The sequence below is a fragment of the Staurois parvus genome, unplaced genomic scaffold (assembly GCF_062004578.1).
Source record: "Staurois parvus isolate SC_StPar_1 unplaced genomic scaffold, SC_StPar_1.0 ptg000391l, whole genome shotgun sequence".
Taxonomy (NCBI): domain Eukaryota; kingdom Metazoa; phylum Chordata; class Amphibia; order Anura; family Ranidae; genus Staurois; species Staurois parvus.
In genome coordinates, this window is record NW_028318187.1 from 1,856,019 (window position 1) to 1,883,653 (window position 27,635).

At 41.4% G+C, this 27,635-nt stretch overlaps 1 protein-coding gene across 3 annotated transcripts in view; it reads left to right on the forward strand.

Annotated features, from left to right (window-relative positions):
* Positions 1-27,635, forward strand: part of EXOC2 (exocyst complex component 2) — a 262,822-nt gene that overhangs the window by 200,079 nt on the left and 35,108 nt on the right. For all 3 annotated transcript variants that reach the window (XM_089686128.1, XM_089686129.1, XM_089686130.1), the window contains 2 exons: positions 3,948-4,064; positions 14,192-14,333. In XM_089686128.1, coding sequence (XP_089542254.1) covers positions 3,948-4,064; positions 14,192-14,333 — 259 coding nt within the window. The remainder of the gene's footprint in view (positions 1-3,947; positions 4,065-14,191; positions 14,334-27,635) is intronic.

The following is a 27,635-nucleotide window of genomic DNA, read 5'->3' on the forward strand; positions in this document are numbered from 1 at the left end:
TGCTATTTACCAGTTGCTGAATATTTGCAGTGGATTGACCTCATAGTGTTCTTGGCATTAGAAAATTAAGCTTGTGCTTAATAATAGACAGGTACACCTACAGTATATAATCGCACATAATATAAACCTACAAACAATGTGAAAATTCTAAACTGTGAGGAATTAAATATAATGCACAGTTTAATAAAACTGGAGCACACATAATCTGGTGCAGCTGTGCAGAGTAACCAGTCAGTTTCCAGGTTATAATTGTCAAATCTTAATTGAACAAGCTGAAGTTAGAAGCTGATTGGTCACTATGCACAGCTGCACCAGAATCTGTGTGCTCTAGTTTTATTAAATCTGTGAACAAAATACTGTGTAGGAAGTAATGGCAATTGTGCTGTGTATTAGAAGATCTGCTTTTGCAAAAACCAGGTACCCCCCCATTCCCCCCCAAAAAAAACATCCAAAGGTGGAGCAGAAGAGTGGAACTTCCCCCTATGGGAGAAGTTCCGTTTAATAAACAAGTGATAACAAAAGCCTTAGGTAGTCTCAGATTTTCAGGTGTACTTGGGATGTGTTATGTACTTAGGACACTACAACCCAGTGAAATAATAATTTCAGCAGAACCTATACAGTTAATCAAGTATGGAGCCTGTATTGTGTGCCAGTCACCGAACCTCAGAGATGATGGATTATGCCCCCTCTGTCTCTGCATTTTCCTATTAGCACATGCTAAAGACAACTGGTGCACAGGAAGTTGAATTAGAAGATTTTTCATTTCCATTAGGGTGCTCTATCTTTTCTACTACCTAAGGTAGAAGTAGGTTCATGGAGATTTAGGCTGGTCATTAGAATTTTGACCGATTCAAAGGAATTTTATGAAATTCTAATAGTCTCTTAGGTTGTAATCTCCAAAGAGCAGGGCCCTCCTAACCCTGTATTGTTGCTGTATTGTCTCCTTTTTATATAGTAAAGTGCTGAGCAAACTGTTGGCGCTATATAAATCCTGTATAATAATTATAGTCGATGGTCTTCCCAGCTCAACAAAAGTCGATTATCGACTCCGCTGCAGGCACCCTTTATGTCTTCCACTAGCTCCGGCTGTCAGAATAAAATAGCCATTTGTGTGGTTGGAGTTATCTGTTCAGCCCACAGACTGGATGAAATAATTCATTAGTGTATGGCCAGCTTTATGGTCGGGTACAGAGAGAGGACAAGGCAGGAAACTACATTCAGAAGGTCCTGAGCCAAAGGTAGATGCATTTAAAACTGAACTCCATGTAGATATAAATACTTAAATTATTGCAGCTCCGTATTCAGTAATGCATCCCTACTTTGCTAAAACTTTATAATTTGCCCTTTAGAAAGTGGGATTGGGTGTATTTCTACTTGTTTTGTTTCTGCTCCATCCATTCTTGTAGTAAGATAGGCATGAGTTCTGTGTCATGTTTGCAATTTGTTTTAGTGATTTAGTGATTTTTGTCAAAATCATGTCTGATATAATTTTTATAGCACTATACAATAGCTTCTAGAAAAAACTACAAGCAGCTTACTTTATATACTGTAGCTACCCACAGGCCTCTAATTCAGTATCCCCCCATATTTGTCTGTGGGTTTTTTTTTCTCCAGCCAACCAGTGTACAGCTATCTTATGAATCCACAAAGGACTCTGCTTCCTTTAGAAAACTGCTTGAAAACTATTACTGAATAAACTGTTCAGTGGTCTTTTGTTATTGTAAAAGTGTTATTGTAATTTTGGTCGATTACCGTATTTTTCGCTCCATAAGACGCACCTGACCATAAGATGCACCTAGGTTTTAGAGGCGGAAAACAAGAAAAAAAATATTCTGAACCAGTGGACTACAGACACAGTACAGGAATGACCAGAGACTGCGGACATAGTACAGGAGATGACCAGAGACTGCCGACAGTACAGGAGATGACCAGAGACTGTGTATATAGTACATGAGATGACCAGAGACTGCGGACACAGTACAGGAGATGACCAGAGACAGCGGACACAGTACAGGAGATGACCAGAGACAGCAGACACTGTACAGGATGTCTTGGAAATTCGCAGTAATCCCCCATAAAGCTGTGTGAACTTTGCTTACGGCGACTGCAGCTAAACTCCATGATTCCTGCGCCTCCAACTGGTTTATCTCTGTTGAGATGTGGGGAAAATGGAGCTCCCGTTACCCAGGAATGATCACACGACACTCTCAGGTTGCAGTTGGAATTCACTCTGAGACTGGCTCCAACCCCAGCCTCCTGTTTTATTACAAGCACACACACGCCCCCCCCCACATGAGAGTCAGGTCAATCCCCTCCCACAGAACAATGTATGGGGAGTGTCTGTACACAAAATGTACATCCTGATTGGAGCGTAGCCTTTCCTCTTATCTATACTGGAAGCCAGTTGAACCAGTCCTCCCCTCCCCCTGGTGGGCTCTCTGTGGAGAGTGAACTTCCCATCCCTTACATGCTATCAGCCTAGTAGTATGTACGTTCTCTGTACAAGTCTCCTTTAGATTAAACAGTGCCAGTCTGTATCTGAATGGGCCCGATACGATCTTTATTAAAACACATCCATCCAGATACAGTTCAGGTCGGTAGTGGCTTGTAAGATATACATGAGCCTACACGCGGAGTTCGCACTGCCTGGCGCCTGGCCATACGAAGTCCATGTGGTACTATGCTGCTGATATGTGAATACAGGCCCGCGGCCTACCGCCGGCGGCATTCGCATATACACGCCGGTCTATAAGCGCAGATCTGCCATCTCATCCATTACCGAGCTGAGTACTGTAATATATACATTGTAAATGCGCATGGCCTAATTGCAGCCTTCAGAGCTTTAATTAAACCACACGAGAGACATATGAATAACACTAATATATGACATATTTAAAGTTCAACCTGTAATACAAAATTTCCATGACAAGGAGATGACCAGAGATTGTGTATATAGTACAGGAGATGACCAGAGACTGCAGACATAGTACAGGAGATGACCAGAGACTGTGTATATAGTACAGGAGATGGCCAGAGACTGCGGACATAAAACAGGAGATGACCAGAGACTGCAGACATAGTACAGGAGATGACCAGAGACTGCAGACGTACTACAGGAGATGACTGACAGCCGGGTGCCCAGTGCACATGCGCGAGAAGCGCTGCACTTTGTGATTGGTCCGGCATCTTCTGGGACCTGTCATGTGTCCCAGAAGACGTCGTACCATTCACAAAGCGCAGTGCTTCTTGCGCATGCGCACTGGGCCGGGAGCCCACACTAAAGATGCCGGCGCGGGAAGACTGCACAGCGCTGGACCGAGGAACAGGTAAGGTTCTGCTGCAGAGCCGGCCGGCCCGGTATTCTGACAGGGTGGCAGCGGTGGGAATACCGGACCAGCCGCTCCATATTCGCTCCATAAGATGCACTGACATTTTCCCCACTTTTTTTGGGGGAAAAAAGTGTGTCTTATGGAGCGAAAAATACGGTAACTTTGCTTAACTACAATTTAAACACACATATGAAAATGCAATACATTTCTGTTTTAAAGGTTTAGTCATTATTTCCTATTTATCGTACCTTATAATATTTTTATCTAGGTCAGTGGTTTAGATGTTATATTATTTAATGTAGTATCTATTATAGGTCTACTATGAGTATGAGTTCATTTTAAATAGCATTTAAAGATGTAGATGAGCTTGGGCTTCCTACTAACTCCTCACTGACCCAAACTCTGAACACCTACATTTTTGTACTACAGCGTGCTGCAACCTGGCCCACAGCTCATTAGAGTACAAAAACGTGGAAATTGGGAGTTCACGTTAGAAATGAGTTCAGAGGACTCCAAGATCATCTTTATTTATAAACATATGGTCCATGCACATTTTATTGAATCATCATTCAATACATAAAAACATTGTAATTGCATGTCATCTGTTTCTTTTCTTAGGAGAAACGACTTTTAATTGTCCTGAGCAATTGCCGGTACCTGGGAAGACATACACTGCTGAACATTGCTGAACATTTTGAGAAGCATGCCTTCCAAGGAATAGAGAAGATAACTCAGGTATACATCTTATTCATTTCCTCTTTTTGTTTGTTAGCTAGATGCTGGTAAGAACAGTTTTGATTTGTAACAAATTACAATTCTGCACCTCCTAATAGGAGTTATCAGCTGCTGTTTGTGGTAAACCCTGCTCCTTCGTTTTGTATCTTAACCTGTAGTTTCTCACTCTACTGTATCATTGTGCTACCTGTGGTTTGGGTACAACAGTCCCTTCATAATAATATGGTAATATAAATCTGAGTGGACATCCATTTCATGAATTTCTTCTGCTGTGGACATGAGATATCTCATTGGATGCAAACCTTGTTTTCGTCACTACAAGAAACATGCACAAACAAAAGTTAACAAACCCAATGTCACAGCTTACTAAGTAAAAGATGCAGTAAAAGAGTCCATTCACAAAGGAGTGCTGCTGCAAACAGATGGCATACGTTGGTGGCAGTGAAAGTGTTAAAGCTGAACTCCAGACAGATAAAATATATCACCGATTTTTGCAGGTACAGTGTGTTCTCATTATAAAAAAAAGCACTAAAGTAGAACTAAACCAAACATTTTTCATTTTGAATGGATTGAAAATGAAAAAAAACTTTAGTTTCAGGGTACAGCTTAAATTTATTTTTAAAAGCAAGTAGTGTAAGTAACTGAATTTTCCTTGGTATCAGTCTCATTTTACAGCAGAGCTTAGTTTAATTAGGGGAGAAGCAGCACAATCAATCTTACTACAGTGGTCATGCAGTAACATGCTGACAACAGAGGAGAGCAGAGTGACAGAGGCAAGCTCATATGCTGCTTTTACTATGATGTTCAGTCACATACAGTATGAAGAGAGGGATGCAATCTTTTTTTCATTACTTAAAGGATAAGTTCACCTTTAAGAAAAAAAACATTATTGCACATTTTTTTGAGGGTAAAAAATGTGCATTTATTATTTTTGCCTGCAGGAGCCTGTAAGCATCGCTGGTGCCATGCAGGTCTCCTGCAGATCTGTCAGTATATCTGCTTGCCGTACGGGATGTACGAGCAAGCACATATACTGATAGGAAGAATGAATGAACTACCACGGCGCTTCACAGCACCATGGTAGTTCATTGAGGACTACAAGCCGACAGCCACTAATGCTGTTGGGACTTGTAGTCTCTCATTCACAAAAGACTGTGAATGAGTGACGTATCCGTGTGGGTGGAGCCACACACAGCCACATTTTTTTTTTTTAAACCTGACAGCTAGCGAGGGGGGAGGAGATCCCCCGCTAGCTGTCAAAGTGGGAATCGGGGTGTAACATGGAACATGTTATGAAAGGTGAACTTATCCTTTAAAGTAGAAGTTCACCTTTGGAGCATGTTACACCTGTATTTAGGATGTAACATGGTCCAAGTCCTCTCCAACCCTCCCTGTGACAGTATGCAGGGTTTCCTCTCTAGTTCTCACATATTAAAATAGGCTTGGCTGTGCAGGACTCTGCTCCCAAAACCGCATCCTCCATTCACCTCAATCTGTAAAGGAGAAAACTACAAGTTTTCTGCCACCACAGCAGACAGTTTGCAGTTTTCAGTGAATTGCGAGGACGCTGATTAGCTCCATCACAGTTCATTCACAAGCCCTCCAGCTTTCAAACTGACAGCCCATACACAGATACGGGCAGAAAGCTGTAGGACTTGGCTGCAAGAACTGACATTCTACCCATGATTCACTGATTGCAGGCTCTTTGGGGAAAGATAATAAATGCAATTTGTTTCTGCAAAAATATGTCCATTTATTATTTTTAAATGCAAAAAAAAGTCAGGTCTGGAAGTTGGCTGTGGTGTTGATTAGGCCTGTGTAAATCTAAGGAACAAATGAAGTATGTATCATTTTGGCAAGTATAAAGGAGTTCTCATATACAGTTCTGTGAAAAAGTGAATACATCGCATGGACATTTCACCATTTTTAACAGGAAAACATAAAGAGATCTTCACTAAAACAGTGCCTACTGATAAATGTGAAATACTTGAACAAATAACAGCTAAAATTGACATAGGCTATTCATTCTCTTTGGTCTGTTTACTCTGCTATTGGTGTGTGTGGTGTCATCATGTCAAGATCAATAGAGCTCTCCAAGGGCTCGATCACACTTGACTGTTTTACCAATGCTTGCCAAACGCCCCTATAGCTCATATTTAGGTGTGGTCATTTTAGCTACATTTAAAGAAATAAGTATTCTGTACATCCAGGATCCAATTAGAAACACTAGAAATGGTTAACTGTGTTCAAATGTGGCTAAATCTGCTTTAAACTTTTGTCTGCCAGGCCCTGCACTTTTAAACTGAGGTGGCCAGACCATTTTTGCAATTTTTACATTGCTTTTTTATTTTTCCCTTACAGCTTTCAGAGTTTGTAAAATACCCCCAAACCATATATTTTCTGAAAGCACATGACCAGTAGAATAAAAAGAAGGTGCTATTAATTTTTACAGCCCCGTGATATTTGTTCAAATATTTATCAAAACAATATTTATGATAAAAATACACTTCATTATTAGCAGATACAAATACAGCACATTTTACAAAAGTCCTGCTAAATTCCTACAAAACAAAAGCTTAATCTGTATTGGGTTAATGAATAACAAATATTTGTAAATGTTAAATTGCACCTTTTTGCGAAATGGTGAAAATCAAAGGTACGCAAAACTGTAAATAACCACATTTTTCAAAAAATGTTGAGGTTTTAACGTTTCTCCTACTGCTTTCAGAGTTTGTAAAAGACCCCCCCCCCACCCAGATTTTTTCTGAAAGCAGATGACCAGTAGAATATAAAGAAGGTTCTACAGATAAAGAAGTGTGAAAGAAGTGTTAGACCCTCATAAAAAAATGGTGGATACCTTTGAGCCTGACCAGGGATTTAACCACTTGAACTCTGGAAGGTTTTACCCCCTTCATGACCAGGCCACTTGTTGCTATACTGCACTGCATGCTTAACCCCACTTGCCAGCCAGCCACTGTAGAAAAACGGTGACAGGTCGGCACCGCTGGGCAAAATCGCGTTTAAAACTTTATTTTGCAAAACAGGTAGGGGGTGCGCACGCGAGGCGCGTGCCCGCCCTACCCGTCCCGCCGATCGCGGCAGCGAGTGTCAATCACCGGGTCCCGGCCAGTCATTACCCGCCGGGTCCTGGCGATTGCCGGAAAACAGTGACACAGAGCACAGCTGCAGTGTTTACACTGCAGCTCTGCTCCCTGTCAGCTCCAAACACGCTGATCCTGAGAGCGGAGTTTATCTCTCGGGATCCACATGTTCCTGTAAAGCACACACCCCTGCCCCCTAGTAAAACACTCCCCTCACATAGTTAACCCTTTCATTACCTACAAAAAGTTAACCCCTTCCTCCCCAGTGCCATTAGTACAGTGTCAGTGTTTTTTTTTTTTGCACTGATCACTGTATTGGTGTCACTGGGGATGTCAGTGACTCCAAGTCAGTTCCCCCCCCAGTTTCAAAATGTCCGCCGCAGTCCCGCCATAAGTCACATAAATATATATACACATGATTTTCACTCCTGTGGTTTTCATGCCCCTCCCAGATAGCGTCAGATTGCCCGTCAGTACACCAGGCATCACATTTAACCCCTTGATTGCCAGGAGGACACTCATACAAAATAAACCTCCATTGTTAGTATAGTGTCTGAACGAATCAATATCTTTGATCAGATCAGCACTATACCAGCGTTCACATTATTATAGCGTCCTCAAAAACGCAGCGTTAGCGGGATCAGCCCCGGCACCTGCCAGCACCTGCGTTTAGCCCCTACGCTTACCCTCCCCCTTCTCCCCAAGCAAGTGCAGTGTCAGTAGGTCACTGTCACTTGATACCTTTTGGTGAACTGTCGAGCACCAGCGGCCTAGTACATCCTACTGCCTGATGAAAGAGCGCACCTGGACTCATCTCGTCCTGCACATGCTCAGAGACGCGTCGCATTTTGATGACGTCAGACGCCACATGTGCTGATCCCGGACATCTTGGCGGTCTAGTACAACTTGGTCTTTCACATACCTCCTTGATTTTTGGAGCTGTTTTTCACTGATTGAGGATCAAAGCAATTTATATGCACAACAATTTATCGCCGCCAACCCAAATTCAAACCTTGCCAGACCAGTCGCATGGAAACTCATTACGGTTTCCGAATTTCCATTGTTTTTGGGCCTGACCCTCAACATGGGCATTGCTAAAAGAAATGAATTACGGTTGTATTGGTCCACAGACCCGATTCATCATATACCGTGTTCTCTGCTGCCATGGACAGGCATAGATGAGAGTATAATGTGTTTTATGCATTTCAACGACAATACACTCTGTCATCCTCGGGGTGACCCTGAATTTGATTGGCTCCACAAAATTCAGCCCCTCGCAAATCCCCTTAACTAAAAATTTGCAGATGTCTATACTCTCCAGCAAAACATCTGCGTTGATGAGTCCCTCATTCATTTTTCTGGCCTCCTTGCATTCAAACAATTTCTCCCCAGCAAGCGTGCCAGATATGGGGTCAAGATGTAGAAGACCTGTGAGAGGACAACAGGCTATATATATATGTTTCGGATTTACGTGGGAATAGATAGTCACGTGGAGCCCCCTGGATGCCCAGACTACATGGGGAGCAGTGACAAGATAGTTTGGGACTTTGTGTCATCCTTTTTCCATATGGGGTACCACTTATACGTGGACAATTTTTATTCAAGCGTGCCACTATTTAGACATTTGTACAATCTTGGAACTGGCGCATGTGGCAAAGTGTGACCTAATGTGTGCCCACCATTAGAAGTGGGTGGATGCAGGGTGGTATATTCTAATGGTGGGCATACCACACACTTTTTCTTGTAGAGATTTCTTCTCTTTTTTTCATTCAGTCCACAGGCTGCATACCAATAAAAAGAACATAGCATATATACCCAACAAGGACCAGCGACATACTGGTACATCACTGGACATTGAATGGTTATACCAGGATGATGCCTACAGCTGCAGGCATCATCCTGGTATCGTTTTTTTTCAGCCGGCGATCGGCTTTCATGTAAAAGCAATCCTAGTTGCTAATTAGCTGCAGGATTGCTTTTACAAGCAACGGGATATGATGCCCCCCCCCCTCCCCCGTTGCCTTCCACGGCCTTCTCGGAAATGTTTGCCATTTTTTCTTTGCAAAATAGCTCAAGCTCTGTCAGATTGGATGGAGAGTGTCTGTGAACAGCAATTTTCAAGACTTGCCAGAGATTCTCAATTGGATTTAGGTCTGGACTTTGACTGAGCCATTCTAACACATGAATATGCCTTGATCTAAACCATTCCATTGTAGCTCTGGCTGTATGTTTAGGGTTGTTGTCCTGCTGGAAGGTGAACCTCCACCCCAGTCTCAAGTTTTTTGCAGACTCTAACAGGTTTTCTTCTAAGATTGCCCTGAATTTGGCTCCTTCTATCCTCCCATCAACTCTGACCAGCTTACCTGTCGCTGCTGAAGAAAAGCATCCCCACAACATGATGCAGCCAACACCATGTTTCACGGTGGGGATGGTGTATTCAGGGTGATGTGCAGTGTTTTGCTTTTAGGCCAAAAAGTTCAATTTTAGTCTCATCTGACTAGAGCACCTTCTTCCACATGTTTGCTGTGTCCCCCACATGGCTTCTCACAAATTGCAAACAGGATTTCTTATGGCTTTCTTTCAACAATGCCTTTCTTCTTGCCACTCCTCCATAAAAGCCATATTTGTGGAGTGCACAACGAATAGTTATCCTGTGGACAGATTCTCCCACTTGAGCTGTGAATCTCTGCAGCTCCTCCAGAGTTACCATGGACCTCTTGGCTGCTTCTCTGATTCATGCTCTCCTTGTCTGGCCTGTCAGTTTAGGTGGACGATCATGTCTTAGTAGGTTTGCAGTTGTGCCATACTGTTTCCATTTTTGGTTGATGGATTGAACAGTGCTCCGTGAGATGTTCAAAGCTTGGGATATTTTTTTATAATCTAAGCCTGTTTTAAACTTCTCCACAACATTATCCCCGACCTGTCTGGTGTGTTCCTTGGCTTTCATGATGCTGTTTGTTCACTAATGTTCTCTACCAAACATCTGAGGGCTTAAAAGAACAGCTATATTTATACTGAGATTAAATTACACACAGGTGGACAGTATTTACTAATTAGGTGATGTCTGAAGGCAATTGGTTCCACTAAATTTTAGTTAGGGGTATCGGAGAAAAGGGGGCTGAATACAAATGCACGCCATACTTTTCACTTATTTATTTGTAAAAAAATTTGAAAACCATTTATCATTTTCCTTCCACTTCACAATTATGTGCCACTTTGTGTTGGTCTATCACTTAAAAACCCAATAAAATACATTTACGTTTTTGGTTGTAACATGACAAAATGTGAAAAATGTCAATTGATATGAATACTTTTTCAAGTCACTGTATACAAAACACCTACAAGAAGGGCAATATGAGCTTCTGAGACCAAGAGTGTACTTAGTTTTTCTACAGTACACAATTTCGATTATTGATATTTTTTAACAAATTATTGAAAAAGCAAATTTTCTGTTTTAATTCAAGCATGTCCCCTTTATCTATAAGCTCTAACTGAAAGAAGATTTAAAGTTTGTTCATGTTTAAAAATTTCAACAATTTCCATGAGATGCACTTAATTTTCCAAATGTCTGTATGTATTGCATTCATGTATTTAGCTGTAGTAAAGTTTTGTTAGATTTTACACCACACATTTTTCATATATCATTGTACAAAATATAATACAGTGGGGCAAAAAAGTATTTAGTCAGCCACCAATTGTGCAAGTTCTCCCACTTAAAAAGATGAGAGAGGCCTGTAATTGGCATCATAGGTAGACCTCAACTATGAGAGACAAAATGAGAAAAAAAATCCAGAGAATCACATTGGCTGATTTGGAAAGAATTTATTTGCAAATTATGGTGGAAAATAAGTATTTGGTCACCTACAAACAAGCAAGATTTCTGGCTCTCACAGACCTGTACCTTCTTCTTTAAGAGGCTCCTCTGTCCTGCACTCATTACCTGTATCAATGGCACCTGTTTGAACTTGTTATCAGTATAAAAGACACATGTCCACATTTGGATGATCCAGAAGAGGATTGGGAGAATGTCATATGGTCAGATGAAACCAAAATAGAACTGTTTGGTAGAAACACAACTCGTCGTGTTTGGAGGAGAGAGAATGCTGAGTTGCATCCAAAGAACACCATACCTACTGTGAAGCATGGGGATGGCAACATCATGCTTTGGGGCTGTTTCTCCGCAAAGGGACCAGGGTGACTGATCCATGTACAGGACAGAATGAATGGGGCCATGTATTGTGAGATTTTGAGTGCAAACCTTCCATTAGCGAGGGCATTGAAGATGGAGTGGCTTCGTAAGAAGCATTTCAAGGTCCTGGAGTGGCCTAGCCAGTCTCCAGATCTCATCCCCATAGAAAACCTTTGGAGGGAGTTGAAAGTCTGTGTTGCCCAGCGATAGCCCCAAAACATCACTGCTCTAGAGGAGATCTGCGTGGAGGAATGAGCCAACATACCAGAAACAGTGTGTGCCAACCTTGTGAAGACTTACAGGAAACGTTTGACCTCTGTCATTGCCAACAAAGGATATATAACAAAGTATTGAGATGAACTTTTGATATTGACCAAATACTTATTTTCCACCATAATTTGCAAATAAATTCTTTCCAAATCAGCCAATGTGATTGTCTGGATTTTTTTTTCTCATTTTGTCTCTCATAGTTGAGGTCTACCTATGATGCCAATTACAGACCTCTCTCATCTTTTTAAGTGGGAGAACTTGCACAATTGGTGGCTGACTAAATACTTTTTTGCCCCACTGTATATATGTATTTTTTATGGTTAGCAAATATATGCATTTGCACTATGATACTACATAGAGCTTTGCAGTATGCGGCATGCTTTGTGGTTGGTATCACTGCAAATATTCTTTAAAAAGTACAGTGAAGTAGTTATTCAACACTCAGAATACTTCCTGCTATCAGATTTCTATGTAACATCTAGTCTTCAGTGTCAGTGCCTCAATTTTAAGATCCTAATCTTAAGAAAAAGTATAAAATCGATTAAATCTTGGCCACCTTCTCTCTCCCTCTTAAGCCTAGAGTGGGATTTTTTTTCTCTCTTTAGTTTCAGAGAATAAAATGTCAGAGTGGGCGTGATTACGTATACCTTTAATTTTTGACTTTCTGATAAGATGTATTTTTGATGACAAATCAGAATCCTGTGACCGAGGTTATATTATTTTTTCCAGAAATGTGCGCTGTTTACATTTTTGTCTAAATTTATTTTCAGAACGCACATTTAATGCTTAACTGGTAAAATTCTAGTAAAGTTTAGATTAAACAGCCTTTTAGATGTGGACTTATTTGTTAGCGAAGGCCCCATTCACACTAGGGCATTTTGAATCACTGGCAGAATCGCTGTGTTTCTCCTCACAATTTCAAAATGCTCTGCTTAAATGACAACTCGCAGAACCGAGTTCTCATGTGTCATTCATTATAATGGCACCTGAAAACGTGGTGCAGTTCTGCTGCTGTTGTCATGCAATAAATTGCGGCAAACCAAACCGTGCGATGTGTGTTGCCCAAAAGAAATTCAGGAACTTCCTTTGGGAGTTGCGTATCGCACAATGCAATTTGTTGCAGTGCAATTTTATTGTGCAACAGTCGCGGCAGAACCACGCCGCGTTTTCATGTGCCATTAAAATCAGTGGCACCTGAGCACGCTGTTCCGTGATTTGGCATTGTAGCAGAGCATTTTGAAATCACAGGCAGAATCGTAGCAACATTTCAAAACAATATAAAGGTGCAGCGCTAAAACAAAATATGCAACATAAAACTTAATATCATAAAATACATATAGTTATAGTGAGGAAATGAGATGCCACCATACGGTGAAGTCAGTGCGTAAATGTCCCAAGTATAATTGCCCACATGAGGATCCTGTATGATCCCAATAAGCATGCGTGGAAAACTGATCCAAGGTGGTAGATGATAAATCCCAAAATAAGTAAATTGCGCACTCACCAGAAGTGCGTAAAAATACGCATTTGAGATAAAGCCTGTCTCATCAGGTATTAATCGGGTCAACTGCTTCCCAGGTCAGGTCAGGATCCTATACACCTTCTGGTCACATCTGCATGGGGTGTTCAGGGGTCCTTGAAGCGTGTCACCATCTATGGTCACCTTTAAAGCAGACTCTGCGAATGGCCCTCGTGAAGAGAGGCCAATAAGGGAGACCACATAGTGTGACACTGTAGGGAACTTTATTCCATAAAAATAGGTGCAATACAGTAGTAAAAATGTACTAAAGAAAACTGACCATATAGTACTCAGGATGGCCACCAGCAGTGGCTAGACGTCCAGTTGCTGTAGCCCCCTGACGCGTTTTGTGCTATGCACGTAATCATAGGGTGCAGGGCAGAGAACTATATGGTCAGAGCAGGGTAAGACAATGGATTACTGAATTTAAAACAGTATAGGTACTTATTTTAATGTTGTAAATGGCAATACTTGCAAAAGGAGCCAGCCTGAAGTGATCTAGCAAGACTTAATTTTCTGACAAAAGTTCCACTTTAAGATCAGATGAGTTGTGTTTCAAACTATACCATGCTTGCAGTGTTTCTTGGAAATCAGTGGCAGCTCACTGATTTCTTTTATCTTTGGCTGTTTGAATCCAGAATAACAGCTTAAAGACTTTCTGAAAACTGAAAATCCTATACAATACATATTCCAATACATAATTTTTATCTATTTATAATGTCTAATTATAATTACTGTATATAATGGAATTCTATAAACACAAAGGGGTTGTGGAGCTGAGTTATACGCAATACACTGTTATATGTGGGTTAATTTTAGGTACATATGGAATATATTGTTTATGGCAAGTCAGCCTCAGTCAGAGGTTTTAAATGTTTTAAAGTATCTTTTTGTATATTCAAAAAAGTATTTTTGTAGCTCGCAGGACATGATATATATTGATGACGTGATTAGCTAAACCTGATTTATAATAGTACAGTAGAAACATGGTATAACATTGGTGTCAAATTATAAAAAAATAACATAAACTATTACTTTTAATTTCAAGGCCAGTACAGAGTCTCTCAGGGAGCTGGACCAACGATTATTTGAAACCTTTATCGAGATTAAAGCAGATCCTATTGTTGGGTCCCTGGAGCCTGGTATTTATGCTGGGTATTTTGACTGGAAAGACTGCCTTATACCTACAGGTAATGTAAACTGTACTAGTGGGTATACATTTTGCTCTATATTATGCAAAATTAAAATACAATTACAGGCAGTCCCCGGGTTACGAACAAGATAGGTTCTGTAGGTTTGTTCTTAAGTTGAATTTGTATGTAAGTTGAAACAGGTACATTTTTTTTAAGTGTAATTCCTGCCTCAAAATAATTTTTAAGTTTTGGATACCATAGGGAAGGGTTAACTGGCCATGCAGTGATGTAGAATTGCTGACAGGTCCGCCGGACAGTAGGTGGCAGCATCTGGTGAGAAGAGAGATTGCCATCTGGTGGTTTCCAGGATCAAGGTGATGTCACGCCTCCATTCTTAAGTAGGAATCGTTTGTAACTCAGGGACTGCCTGTACTTTGAAACTGATGTGAAAATACTTTCTTTTAATATCATATCAGTATTGTATGTCCGGCACTGTACTACCTAGATCCTAGAGTGAAGATGGTATTCCCGAATCAGATCTATACCATAATGATTAGGATATATACATTAAGAAGGGCAACCCCAATTTCAGTAAGAATATAACATTTTTCCATACCAAGCTTCTACAAACTTAGATTGCTTCAGATATACCTCAAATATATTCAGCTATGTATTCATGCGTGAGAAAACACAGTCAAGATGGTACTACCCGCCATAATCACATATCACATATAGTGATATGAAAACAGCCAAATAGATGGCAAGCTCACGGAGTATCTTTAATATGAAGATATATAATTACTCATAGAAATGAGTCAAATGCCACTCAAAATTGATCTGTGATTATGGCGGGTAGTACCATCTTGACAGCGTTTTCTCACGCATGAATACATATGGTATAGATCTGATTAGGGAATACCATCTTAACTCTAGGATTCGAGTTGTGTAATATTATCCATCTGGTGGGGGAGGTCTTCCATTTGTAGTATATACAATAATATATATTCCAACTCACATAGCATATGAAAAAAGTTTGCTTGTTTTGTGGATACATTATGAGAGTGTGGAGGTTCCGACATTGTTTTTAATTATTATTTTTATACCTATGTGGTATGTTTTAAAGGACTATAAAATGAGTGTTTACTCATCAGAATACAGTCCATGCATCCATTTGGACTTATCTTGGTTTGAGGGTCCACAGTAAACTGACCGGGTTATCCAGTTGGTCTTTTTAATATACACTGTACCTTATATGGATGCATGGAGGGTTTTTCCTCTGATGTTTTGTTTTTTATTTTGGATTCTTGTTATTTGAACAAATTGTTGTTTTCTGAATAAGCTGATGTTACACAATATGATCATGTGATATAAGGGTAACGGGTGTTATGTCACCTGGTCAATTGAGGAACTTTGTGTTTCCCATAGTGGGGAGGAGTTTGGCTACCAGGTGAGAGCGGTCCCATAATCATATGGAGTATATAATTGTTGTGTATTCTGTTGTGTATGTGAGGTTATGAGTAAGCACTAGTTCTAAGCGCGAAATGTTTTAACTTTCCTCTGTTCCCGACACTTAATGTGATATTTTTTATGAAAGTACTAATAAAGTGGAAGAAGTGCAGCGGATTCTGGACTTTTTCACTTTTAAATGTTATGGACTGCATTAGAAGATTATATCAATAAGTGCCAACATAAATAAAAACAGTAAAGTCTCTGATCCCATGAGGGTTTACAGTGGGGGTCAGCGTCCAGAAGATCGTGGCCAGGTGACTGATAGACCACGATCTGGGCTTGCTGACCCGCAGAGGGTCAATGCAATGCAGAGGTAATACTTGTAAAGCTGAAGCTACAGTAGAGAGCAAAAGCCAAATAAGCCGATGCCTCCTCTGTAATGCTGGCTCCTGTTCAATGTGGAATGATAGCAACTGCCCTCCACCTCTTATCCCAGCTAGCGGTCTCCAGATTGGTGCCAGCAGCAGGAAAGAAGAGAACTTCAGGTCAGTGTGAAACAATGCACTGGGCTCCAGGAGATTTGTTGTGCTTTCAGAAAGTGTACCACACCTGCAGGATATAATAGAAGTCTACGGCAAAGTGCAACTAAACTAGGAAAATCACAGATGTGGTGCAGGTAAACTGCAGTACATCAGTGTACAAGCAGCCTTATAGGGAGCTTAGAACAGTAAGGGTTCATTTACACTTGCAGTTTGGGAGGTAGTAAAACCCCATAGTTAAGACGTGTTTCCCCCCCCCCCTTTTTTTGGGCCTTTGCATATAGGGAACTTGTTGGTGCAGACATTCCTGGCTTCCCCTAAGGGGTAATCCACTCTGTTCTGGCTGCATCACCTTCAATCACATGGCTGGTGGCAGAAAGGAGCTCTGAGCCCTTCTGTTCTTATGGGAGTCCCCTCCATGATGGTTGTACTTTTTACCTTCCCACCATCTCCCCTGCATCTACATTAAATCTACGATCCTCTGGACATTATCTGGACTTCTTCCTGCCTTACAGTGAGCTGGTCAAAATAGCATTAAGCCTTCCTGCTCTAGCAGCAATTTTTTGAGTACCCTTGTAGGCAGTCTCTCACACTGCACCATATGATGGCAGATTACAAGCACAAGGGTAGCGGTCCTGAAGTCCTGGCCAGCTTGCGAACCGCTAACAGTGACGGGCAGTCTTCCAGTGTGCCCTCTGAAGGACCTCAAATAGCCAATGTCACTATTCCCTGCCTGAACCACATTTCTCTTCTGAATCTTCCTTAACCACTTCAGGGATTGGTCGTTTCTTGATTTTATCTAGGAAAGTATTCTCTACTGCTATGTCTGAATATGGGAACACACATTGTGTGGGGCGATGATACCTTGAACACAGAAACATTCACAGAAACCTTGGATATCTTTTATTTGAGGTTAAGACTGCATTAAAAACTTCAGGCCTTCCCATCACTGCCACCGCAGATATCCACTCCCTCATCTATACCTGCATTACCAGCCCCAAGGAAACAGAGCTTTTTTAACCTCTGGGTTGCAACGCTAGCTACATGCATGGTATCATCTGGAACGTACCTCTGGGTTCTTGAAGTAGCTTAAAAAGAAATGCCTTGAACAGAGACACTCTTGGTGCATGGTTCTAAGATAACTATGCTATATACAGTACATGGATGTAAGACGTGTATACAGTGGGTATAAAAAGAATCACCCCCCTTTAAAATAATCACATGTTGTTGCTTTGCAGCCTGAAATGAAGACTGATACATTTTTTGCTTTATCCAGCTGTATTTATTCAGTGCAACTTATAACATCCAAGTGAAAGGTATAACACCAACATGTCAAAAAAATTTTTTTTTAATTCAAACACAGAATCGCTGAGTTGGAAAAAGGATCACCCTCTTTTGTCAGTATTTTGTTGAACCACATTTTGCTTTAATTAAAACCTTTAGTCTGTTGGGATATGTCTCTATTAACTTTGAAAATCTAGACTTTGCAATATTTGCCCACTCTTCTTTGCAGAACTCAGTTCAGTTTAATTTGATGGTGACCATTTGTGGACTGCAGTCAAATCACCCCACAGATTTTCAATGGGGTTTAAGCCTGGGCTCTGACTAGGCAATGCAAGGACATTCACCTTTTTCTTCTTGAACCACTGTGTGGTCATTTTTGCTGTAAACTTTGGGTAATCTGGCAGAGGGCAGCAGATTTTGCTCAAGAATTTTTAGGTATTTTGCCCCATCCATTTTTCCTTCTTTCCTGACAAAGGGCTCCAGTCCCAGCTGCAGAGAAACACCCCCATAACAGGATATTGCCACCTCCATGCTTTACTGTAGGAATGGTGTTATTTGGATGGTGAGCTGTATTGGATTTCCGCCAGATATATCATTTAGTGTTGACGTCAAATCATTCAATTTTAGTCTCTTCTTACCATAACATATTTTTCCATCTGGCCTCAAAATCTTCAAGGTGCGTTTTGGCAAAGCTCAGTTGTGGTTGCATGTGGACTTTCTTGAGGAGTGGCTTTTTTTTCTTGAAACCCTCCCATACAAGCCACATTTGTGTGAATTTGTGATATTGTTGTCACATGCACACAATGACCACTCTTTGTCATAAATTTCTGCAACTGCTTCAGAGTTGCTGTCGGCCTCTTGGTAGCCTCTCTGACCAGTTTCCTCCTGGCCGTTTCATCCAGTTTGGAGCAACATCCTGATCCAGGAAGGGTCTGTGAAGGAAATACCTTCCACTTCTTAATAATAGACTTCACTGTGTTTCTAAGCACTGTCTTTTGACAGTGCCTTGCCACCCATAGTTGATTGTTTGCTTCAGTTGAAGTACCAGGTATTGGAATGCTCCAGGAAAGCTCTTTTCGTGTTGATCTAATCAAAATGACCACAGCTGATCATCACCTTTGAAAATCAAATGGCTTTGTGTGCCATTAAGAAGGTGATTAGCTGCACCTAATTGAGTTTACAAGTAATTTTTTTTCTGACAGTTTGGTGTTATACCTTTCACTTGGATGTTGTAAGTTGCAATGAGTAAATACAGCTGGATAAAACAAAAACTGTGTCTGTTTTCGTTTTGGGCTGCAAAGCAACAAAATGTGATTATTTTAAAGGGGGGTGGGGGTAGATTCTTTTCTATACCCACTGTATCACACTGGTTAAGTTCTGGTGAAATTTGAGTGTTGACCTACAGATGACTGTTTATTATCATACATGTGTTTTCCGTACTGTAATTAGGTGGCATCCTATTTTTATGATCTAATTGTCATTTTAATGATTTTGTGTACAATAAAATTTGATAAGATCAGTTTTAACATATATACGGTTGTGCTGCTACAGATGGTTGGCACCTTTAAAATCTCAATAATCTATTGTAATTATTTCTTAGTGTCTAAGGAAAATTGTAGCCATGACAGTGGACATGGAATGCAGGGGGCCACATGCAGACTTCCAGTGCATTCCCTATTGCAGCTGGTCTTATATAGTGATTGACCTAAACCAGATAAAGTCTTTGCTCCTCCTTAACCAATTCAATACCGGGCAACTTTACAGCTTCCTGCCCAGGCCATTTTTCAGGTTTCAGCGCTGTCACACTTTGAATGACAATTGCGCGGTCATACAACATTGTACCCAAACTAAACTTTTATAATTTTCTTCACACAACTAGAGGTTTTTTTTGGTGGTATTTAATCACCGCTGGGGTTTTTATTTTTTGCTAAATTAACAAAAAAAGACCAAAAACTTTGAAAAAAAAACACGTTTTTCTTTGTTTCTGTTATAAAAGTTTACAAATAAATAATTGTTCTTCATAAATTTAGGCTGAGATGTATTCTGCTACATGTCTTTGGTGAAAATAATCCAAATTATGATGTATTTTTTGTTTGTAGGAAAGTTATAGAGTTCACAAACTATGGTATACAGTTGCAAGAAAAAGTATGTGAACCCCTTGGGATTACGTGGAGTTTTGCATGAATTGGGCAATAGCAACAGTGCTAAACTTTCTCCATTTGTAGACAGTCTGTCTTACCATGGACACATGAACATCAAGGCTTTTGGAGATACTTTTGTAACCCTTTCCAGCTTCATGCAAATCAACAATTCTTGATCGTAGGTCTTCTGAGAGCTCTTTTCTGCGAGGCATGGTTCACATCAGACATTGCTTCTTGAAACCAGTAAACCCAAAGCAGGTGTGTGTTTTTTAAGGGCAGGACAGCTGTCAGCAACACATCCAATATCATCACACTGATTGGAGTCAAGGTTGGCTCACTCCTGGCTCCAATTAGTTCTGGGAGAAGTCATTAAGCTAGGGCCTCACATACTTTTTCCTCCCTGCACTGTGAATGTTTACATGTTATGTGCAATTAAACCATGGCAACATCTAATGTTTGCGTAGTATTATGTTCAGCAGACTGTGTTCTTCTATTGTTGTGACTTAGATGACGTTCAGAGCACATTTTATGCCCAATTCATGCAAAACTCCACGTAATCCCAAGGGGTTCACATACTTTTTCTTGCAACTGTAGATCTGAATATTGATCAATCCTGAAGTACTGACAGCCAATCTAATTTTTTAAGGTCCAAGAATGTCAGAACAGTACAGATATCCCCCAAATGACCCATTTTTGCAGAGTAGACAGTCCGACGTACTTCATAAGAGGAATGGCGAGTTTTTTGAAGTTGTATTTTTTTTGTCATAATTTTTCGGAAAATTAAAAAATAAAAAAAAATTTTCACTATTTTTTTTTTACATACTGTCACCAGTGCAGTACAGCGTCATCATCATATAACTGGCATGGCGGTGATCAGGGACACTGACTGGTGACAGTGTGGAAAAAAAAAAAAAAAATTTTTTTTTTAATTTTTATTATTTTAAATTTTTATTACTTTTTTTTCTTTTTTTTTAAAGATTTTTGTTCTCATATTTCACTATGTCCAAAGTAGTACAATGTTACCATAGTAACATTGTACTACTTTGAGGAAGTGATCAGGATTTTTTTTTTTTTTTTTTTTTACACAATTTGCTTGTAGCAAAGAATTACTTTGCTATAAGAAAGCATTTACCTGAATGACATCGATTCATTAAGGTTTTTGTTTTTTTTTTGTGCTTAGCTGTGATTTGGCCACAGCTAATCACATGACATGTGCATGTGATTAGCTGTGACCATTCACAGCTAGACACTAGTATACAATGGATGGCATGAATGAAGCCATCCATTGTATAGAACTGTCATGTGACCTGCTGTGATTGGTCACAGCAGGTCACATGGTACCGGCAACGAGGCAAATACTCAGATCTGTCATCGGCCATGTCCGCGGTACACGGCCGGTGACAGATCGCTCCGCTGTGCGGCTCTGCAAGCGCGCGAACTGCACGTGTGGGAGTACACCATATGGCGGCCTCCCGGAAAGCTAGTGCATTATTCCGGATGCCATACGGCTATTGGCCGGGCATCAAATGGTTAAAGAGGATGTTTCACTGTGGGCAAAAAAAAGTTAAAAGTCAGCAGCTCCAAATCCTGAAGCTCCTGACTTTTAAGAAAAGGACACTTACCAGTCCATGGATCCAGCATCGTCCTCACCTGGGCTAGTTCTTCACTAGCCTTTGGGTTCCTGGTGCTCGCATCCTACCTGTGAATAGCTGGCTGTGCTTTTTCAGCTTCTCAGCCGGCTACCCACTGTGAATGTGCGAGCCACACTGCGCTTTGTGAATGGTAGCATAGTGTTCTAGGACCTGTGACATGTCCCAGTCAACTGTGGAGAGGGAGGGAGGGGGAGAGGAGAGTGCAAGTCGGAGCGGGTACCAGTCAAAACTAGGCACCTGCTCCCCACCAAAAAAAATTGCATGCCAAATGTGGCAGGGGAGAAGGGCTTAAAGGAGAACTTTCCATTTTTGGCGAAGTTCCAATTTAATGTTTTGCCTAGCCATGGTATCTTCTTCTTCTCTTTTTTTTTTTTTATAACAGAGGTATTGCTTTAAAATTCATGGAAGTCCAATTAGTAAAATGTTCTTCCTGCAGAGGTCAGAATCGCATTTTTGTTTGATGACTCATTTTGTGATGCATTTTGTGTGCGGCTGCATGTCCTCCTTCACGATTCTGCCACTACAGCACTGCCCCCCTTCACATACTCCCCACATACAGCACTACCCCTCTGTTCATGACCTCCTCCACACACCCACACACTGCCCCCCCCACACACACCCACACACTGCCCCCCCCCCCACACACACACCCACACACTGCCACCCTTTACATGACCCCCCCACCTACAGCACTACCCCTCTGTTCATGACCTCCTCCACACACCCACACACTGCCCCCCCCCACACACACACACTGCCACCCTCTACATGACCCCCCCCCCCCACCTACAGCACTGCCCCCTTACACGACCCCCCCAACACAGCACTGCCCCCTTTACATGACCCACCACACAGCATTGCCCCCCTTTACATGACTCCCACACATACACAGTACTGCCCCTTTTACATGTCTACCCCACACAGCACTGCCCCCCTTTACATGACCCCCCCCCACACACACACACAGCACTGCCCTCTTTACATAACCCCCTCACACACAGCACTGCCCCCCTTTACATGACCCCCTTACATACATCACGGCTGCCCTTTACATGACTCCCCTCCCACAGCATCGGCCTCCTTTACATGACACCCCCACACAGCATTGCCTCCCTCTACATGACTCCCCCACACTCAGCACTGCCCCCCTTTGCATGACCCCCCCCCACACACAGAACTGCCCCCCCAAAGCACTGATACCTTCACATCACCCCGCCCCGCCATCCTTCACAAGTTCACAGTCATATCCTTTGCAGAGAGCAAGAGTTGGGACAATCCTAGACTGAAGGCAGGAGGCACAGCAGTTTCAGATGGAGGGTGGGATCTGCCAGGATCATATTAACGAGCTGGTGATTGGTTGCTAGAACCGCCCCCTGCATCTGGTTAACTTCAGGCAGCTGCCAGTCCCACTCTCCATGCAGTGCTGCTCCCATTCTCAGTCCAGAATTGTCCCATCTCCCTCCGTCCGCTCTACTCTGCTAATGACAATGGCTGAGGCTGGTGGAAAAGGCGGCTGTTAAATGACATGAACGCAGTGGTCTCGATAGGACAGTGGCTCGGTCCGGATCTGGACCACAGTCAACCATTTAATGATGCTTGCTCTATAATGATGCTTGCTCTATAATGTAAATGTACAGCCGCTGGATAATTTTTACATGTGGCGGAATGTGGTCCATTATCAGCTTGTAAAGCATCTGATCAAACCGATCTTGGTTTGATCAGATGATTTTGGAGGCAGAGGAGAGACCAGTGGTCTAATAGACCGCATAGCTTTTAGTAAAGACTACCTGTCAGTGCCCCAGCTATCACAAGGGATGTTGTTCATCCTTTGTGATAGCAATAAAGTTGATCAAAATAAAACATTTTAAAGACACAAATTTAAATAAAGCAATAAAACAACGATTTCACACACATGGTAATGGCAATTGCGTCGTGAATGTCAGAGTGAGCTCATTTAATAATTCTAGCATAAGACCTCCTGTGTAACTCTAAACTGATAACCTATAAAGGCTTTTAAAACGTCACCTATGGATATTTAAAAGTACTGTAGTTTGTCGCCAATCCACAGGCGTGCCCAGTATTAAAGCATGACAGGTTAGGTATCTATTCGGCAGAACATCATCTTTTATATTTTACCCAACAGTGGGGTATTATATTATGGTTGTGTGCACTAAAATTCATTAAAGTGTATTTTTTCACACAAAATTAGTTTAAAAAACTGCTATGCATATCGTGTGACACATAAAATTGCAACAAGCACTGCTTTTTTCTCCAAGGCCTTTGCTTTCAGAAAATATATAATGTTTGGGGGTTCTAAGTAATAATCTAATTTAAAAAAAATGCTGATTTTTACATGTATGTGAGAAGTGTCGGAATGTGCCTGGAGGGGGCATTGGTTAATGAAATGGACAGTCCCTATTGAGAATGTCCCCATGTTTAAAGGCCTAGAAGTCCTTTTTTTCTCCCTTGCAGGTTCTGTCCTACAACCTGCCAATACGTCTTGCAGCTCAAAGAGAAGCGGATCTTATTCTGGCTTTATGTTCCAGCCCTGTCCTCCGTGCACATCCTATGCATGGAACTTTGGCAGGTGGACTTCCCCACCCGTGATTGGACTTGCCTCCGGTGTTTTAAGGCCTCTCTCACAGATGGGGGAAACCAAGCATGGGCCTTTTGGCTTCCATGTTCAGCAACAAGTTTGTTTCCTGGGATCCTCTAGCCTTTGCAGTGGATTCTCTGATGACTCTGTTGGATCAGTTTAGCCTTATCAATGCCTTTCCTTTCCTTTCCTGAAGCTCCTTCATCATCTGTTTCACAAGATTGAGATGGAGGGCATTGTAGCAATTCTTAATGCCTTTAACTGGCCCTGGAGGACATGGCAGGCTCCTGGCAGAGTCTTCGTGGGCCCTCCCAGATCATCTTGAACTTTTATCCCAGGGGCCGGTTTACCATCGTCCTCAGTCACTGGCTTTAACAGCCTGACGTTTATTTTTGATAGAATTTTTTATTGAATTTTCTAAGTTTTACAAGAAGCCCTACCAATATAGTGAACAGGCTTACAATCAAGGCATACACAACTGTTCCAAAACAGCAAAATGCAATCCTGAGGTGGACAGAAGAACAATATGCTTATAGGCACGTTACGAAGGTCCACCTATCATGTTACAGACATAGTCAAGTAGACACAAATTTGTTTACAAATAGGGGAAAGGGTCAGGACAAGGGAAAGAGAAAAGAGGCAATGATAACAGGACGGGAGAAAATAAGACGTCATCCGCTCCAGGAAATAAAGGGTCTAACAAGTACAACATTTGTTAAGAGGCAGCATACGATGTTCTATGTTATTAAGTCTTCAGTGATGTGAAGACGCATACCAACCCATCCTCAAGCTCTAGTCCATACTATGCATGAAATTATCGCTCTTAAGGCATTGTGGGTGTACACCAAGTAGACATCAAGACCAGCACATAACAAAAGGAAAAGGCAAGACAAAAAACCCGTCTGGAGCCCCACTCCCCCCCCCACCACCAGCTAGCGCCTACTTAGATGGAACAAGTATCCAAAACCCTCACAAATTTAGCCTTTTTGTCTTTTGAGTATACTGACCAACTTCTCATTTAATATTATCAAGGTGAGTTTCTGCTTCATGAGAGAATTATTAAGACTGGGAATTTCCACGCAGTGACTATAGCTATCTTTGCTGCCAAAAACAGAAAAACAAAGATTGTGTATGTTTGGGAATACCATCCACCGGTTCATTTAAAAGAGCTACCTGAGTTCTCTTTAGAATACTAACAATAATTACAGAAAATATTAAGTCATGTACACGCGTCCAGAATCTCCTAGACTTAAAACTGGTCCACCATGTGTGGAGCATTGAACCCTCTTGACCACAGTCTTGTGAAGAGACTTCAGGATACATTTTAGATAAGCTGGTTGGAACCAGATACTATTGGGAGCGCACCTTAAAATTGGCCTCAGTCAACAGAATATTCAAAATGCCTTTATGGATTATAGAGGTCCAGGCACTCCAGCCCTCCTCATTAATATCCGTTTCCAGGTCTCTGGAATATCCGTTTCCAGGTCTCTGGAGCCCTGGTTAAAGCTTGTAGGAGGAGTTTTCATTCTGCCCTGACTGTCTTATGAGGCTTCATAACCCCTGACCCTCTGTCTGGACAGCACTGATTGGCCCTATGCTGATCACTTGCACCCTCCCAAAAAAACAAAAACCTCACTAGCAATACACACTAAACTGAGCATGTGCAGAGTGACTCCTAGAGCTCTGCACTATCAGCAGATGGATTGGGGACAGTAGAAGAAGGGAAGGATCAGAGAAGACAGGATCAAACAGCCTTCTTACACAATACAGAGGATTAACCCTTTAGGTTCCACAGTGAGTATAACAAGCATGCTTTACCGCATATACAGACTGATTTTACTGTTATGGGGTTTAGTAACACTTTATGCATGGATGTAAATATTTGCAGAAATATCTGCTTCACCATGCAGTAAGGTAAAGTTATGGTATCATGTTTTTAAGATGTTTAATGTTTTCTTAGGGAATACTAGTTTTATGATGGAATTGTGTTTGTATTTATCATTAAAACAAAAAGCCCATTTTGAATGACACCCCATTGAATTAGAAAAATGCAAGAAGTCTGCTTTCCAGGCATTGTTCCCTGGGCTTATACCGTCCTAAATAAATGTATCGTAGAGCAGTGGGGGCAGCCCTTCTTACTTAAAGGGTATACCAACACACTAGAAGCCCAACGTCGTGTAGGCAGCTGTAGGCCCCTATTGTGTTTTTACACCAAATTCGACAAAGCAACAATAGCAGCTACTCAGATCAATTTAAAGCTGGCAACGTTTTTGTGGTGCTCTGTATGTTGGCCTGCTTATGTGCCCCTTTCACCTGTTTTTACTAGTTTTAATTTGGTCTGAATGACTGCCATTGTTGCTTTGCCTGATTTGGAGCAGAAACACACTTAGGGGTCTTGGACTGCCTGTGAGGACATGGACAGCAATAGAAACCTGCCAAGGGTTCTGACCCTTCCCAACTCTATCCAAAACAAAAGTAACTTTGGCTTAAGATGTACCTTTAAAAGACCATCACAAAAAGCCTGATTTTTCACAACGGATAGCTCAAAAGATAATTATAGTGTGGAAGTCCCACTAAAGTTCCACTTCTCTAGAACACCGCACACCTATACTTACAAGAACAGTATGGTCAACTGAATTGAACCTCAAGTTCCTGTACAGCATGATGAATACCTGAATTGGACTTTGTTGCTGTTATGTTCTCCTGAGGAGTCTGCAGTATCCTATTTATTTATAGCCGTTGTGTTGTTCCTGTTTGCAAAGCCTAGCTAAATATTTTTGTGATACAGAATAACAGGGCATTTGTATACCGTGCAATTAATCTATATGTTATTTCTGGTTCTTTTAGAATATCTCATTCCTAAAGCCCAATTGAACATCTAGTTTAAAGGGTAACTCCACTTTCATGGAAAAAGTATAGCAAATAAAGAAAAAAAAGCATAGCATATACAGTTGCAACATATTGTAAATTAATTTTAGTAAAAATTATGTACTGTCCAATGCGCAATGCTGTACTGTGCTGTGCTGTAAAATGCACTGCAATTTGGCAACCTGGAGGCGTTCTTTACACGGATTATGTACAGAATGCACCCCCCCCCCCCCCAAGAAATGTAATCCTTTAACAGGATTTTAATAAATCCTTTCCCAGATGTCTGCACTGATATACAAGTCATATTTTCAGTATGCCCTGCAACAAAAATATCAGCAACTGATTGATACTTATAAAGTCACTCCCATTCACTTACACTTTGCATGTGGACACAGAGAAACAAACAGCTATTTTTTCACAATTACAAAAGGTAGGAATCTACGACAAAGTTTGTTAAAATCCTTGCAATGTACAGAATTACCCAGAGGGGAATGTTTTTCATTTCAACAAAATGGAGTTACTCTTTCAACCATATAAATATATTCCAGGAGTATCAAAACAAAGGTGTTCAATGTCCTAAGGCTTGTTCACACCTGTAGCAGCCTCTGCCACCCCTGTGAAAAGTGATTCCCTTTTCAGTAGAGCAGTAAAGCAGTGGCTGCCAGGCATCTAGAAGGCAATACTACCTCCTGAGTGCCTGGCCAAACAGGTGTGGCAGGGCCCCATTCACTTCAGTGCCTACCGAACGTGATAGGGTATATTTTTCCCCATGGCACATGTACATCTCGGACTGGCTGCACTCTATTTTTTATGTGGGCAGTCGAGGTCAG